Source organism: Nematolebias whitei, chromosome 18 (assembly GCF_014905685.2).
Source record: "Nematolebias whitei isolate Nwh7 chromosome 18, NemWhi1, whole genome shotgun sequence".
Lineage (NCBI taxonomy): Eukaryota > Metazoa > Chordata > Actinopteri > Cyprinodontiformes > Rivulidae > Nematolebias > Nematolebias whitei.
The window spans coordinates 37933795-37935489 of NC_056515.1; the positions used below are offsets into that span (position 1 = coordinate 37933795).

Sequence of the window (1695 nt, forward strand, 5' to 3'; positions counted from 1 at the left end):
GGATGTACTCTGGTAACATGTACTCTGGTAAGGATGTACTCTGGTAAGGAATGTACTCTGGTAAGGATGTACTCTGGTAAGGATGTACTCAGGACACCTCCCTTGGGAGGTTTTCCAGGCATGTCCAACTAAAAGGAGACCCCGGGGAAGACCTTGGACATGCTGGAGAGACGATGTCTCCTGGCTGGTCTGGGAACACCTTGGTGTCCTCCCAGAAAAGCTGGAAGAGGATGTCTTGGTTTCTCAGCTGGATGGATGAATTGAATCTGCACTTCTTATAAACTTCTCAACTGGGATTTGAAACCCAGCATCCTAGATTCCTTCTGCTTATTTAAACCTATTTAAGTTTTAATCATCTATAATGTAGTAAATCAAATGAACCCCCAGTTCATTGAACTCCCATCATCTTCTTTGGGTTTTCCAGAATCTACTTTCCTCTCAACAGATCCATGACCTACTTACTAAAAGGCTCTCAGCAGCACCATAAAAATCTGTTTCTGCACAGAAACAGGCGAAAGTCGCAAATATTATCCAAGCTCAGCAGCCCCAGCTCTGTCACCACGTTTCCTCGGGTGATTTTATTTTTGCTTAACTTTGTTTATCTGCAGGGTGCTGATGTCGTCTAAATACCCAGAAGGCCTCACGGGACGAGTTGAGTTCAACGATGACGGAGACAGGAAGTACGCACACTACAGCATCCTTAACTACCAGAAGTCTCGCCTTGTTCAAGTCGGCATTTACAACGGAACTCAGGTGGCTCGTCGCTCAAACGAATACAAATAATAAAATAAAAATAAGTTTCATGGATCAACTCACTCTATAGCAGGCCATCTATACTAGTCAACAACCTAATGGTTGTCTAGTTTAGTCCATTGGTCCACTAGTGTATGTAAAAGTTAGAACATTGGGACATTTTGGCTACTAGTCATAACTAGTTGGCTTTTTCCACCCACTGATGGACCACTAGACATAACTAGTTTTACAATTTAACTAGAAAGCATCAAAAACCCTCACATCTTAACTGGTCAACACATATGTCCACTAGTTGACTAGTGCAACCTAAAGATTTACCTAGTTGACTACTAAACAATAATTTGATGTCATTGAACAAGTGGGCTTATTTTGTGATGATCAGTAAACATGTATTTTTTTTATGTTTACTAGTTAACTTATACAACTTAGTTTTAGACTAGTTTGGTCCAGGGGTCTATTATTAGTTTGTGCAAAAAGCAACTGGTTGGGACATTTTGGCTACTAGTGCAGCAAAATGGATGACTAGTAGTCAAACTCTTCGACTGTTGGCGCAAGTTAACTAGTTAGCATAAAAACCCCTCACATGTTAAATGGTCAATACATATTATGCCCACTAGTCAACTAGTGACACCCAAAGATTAACTAGTTGACTTTTAAACACTGAAATGGTGATAATGAACAAGTGGGCACAGTTTAGATTAGTTAACATGTAAACATTTTGGTGTTTATGATTTAACTTGTTCAACAAAAGTTGACTAGTTTCACTACTAGTCATCTATTTTGCTGTACTAGTAGCCCAAACATTCCAACTAGTTATGTTTTTCATACACTAGTTGACCATTGGACCAAACTAGTCAACATCTGGGTCAGACATAAGGTAACATGTAACCATCAAAAACCCTCACATGTTAACTAGTCAACACAACTTATGCCTACTAGTCA

At 39.7% G+C, this 1695-nt stretch overlaps 1 protein-coding gene across 2 annotated transcripts in view; it reads left to right on the forward strand.

The window, feature by feature from the left end:
• grin1a (glutamate receptor, ionotropic, N-methyl D-aspartate 1a) overlaps window positions 1-1695 on the forward strand; it is a 47839-nt gene that overhangs the window by 15487 nt on the left and 30657 nt on the right. For both annotated transcript variants that reach the window (XM_037691786.1, XM_037691785.1), the window contains exon 8: window positions 609-753. In XM_037691786.1, coding sequence (XP_037547714.1) covers window positions 609-753 — 145 coding nt within the window. The remainder of the gene's footprint in view (window positions 1-608; window positions 754-1695) is intronic.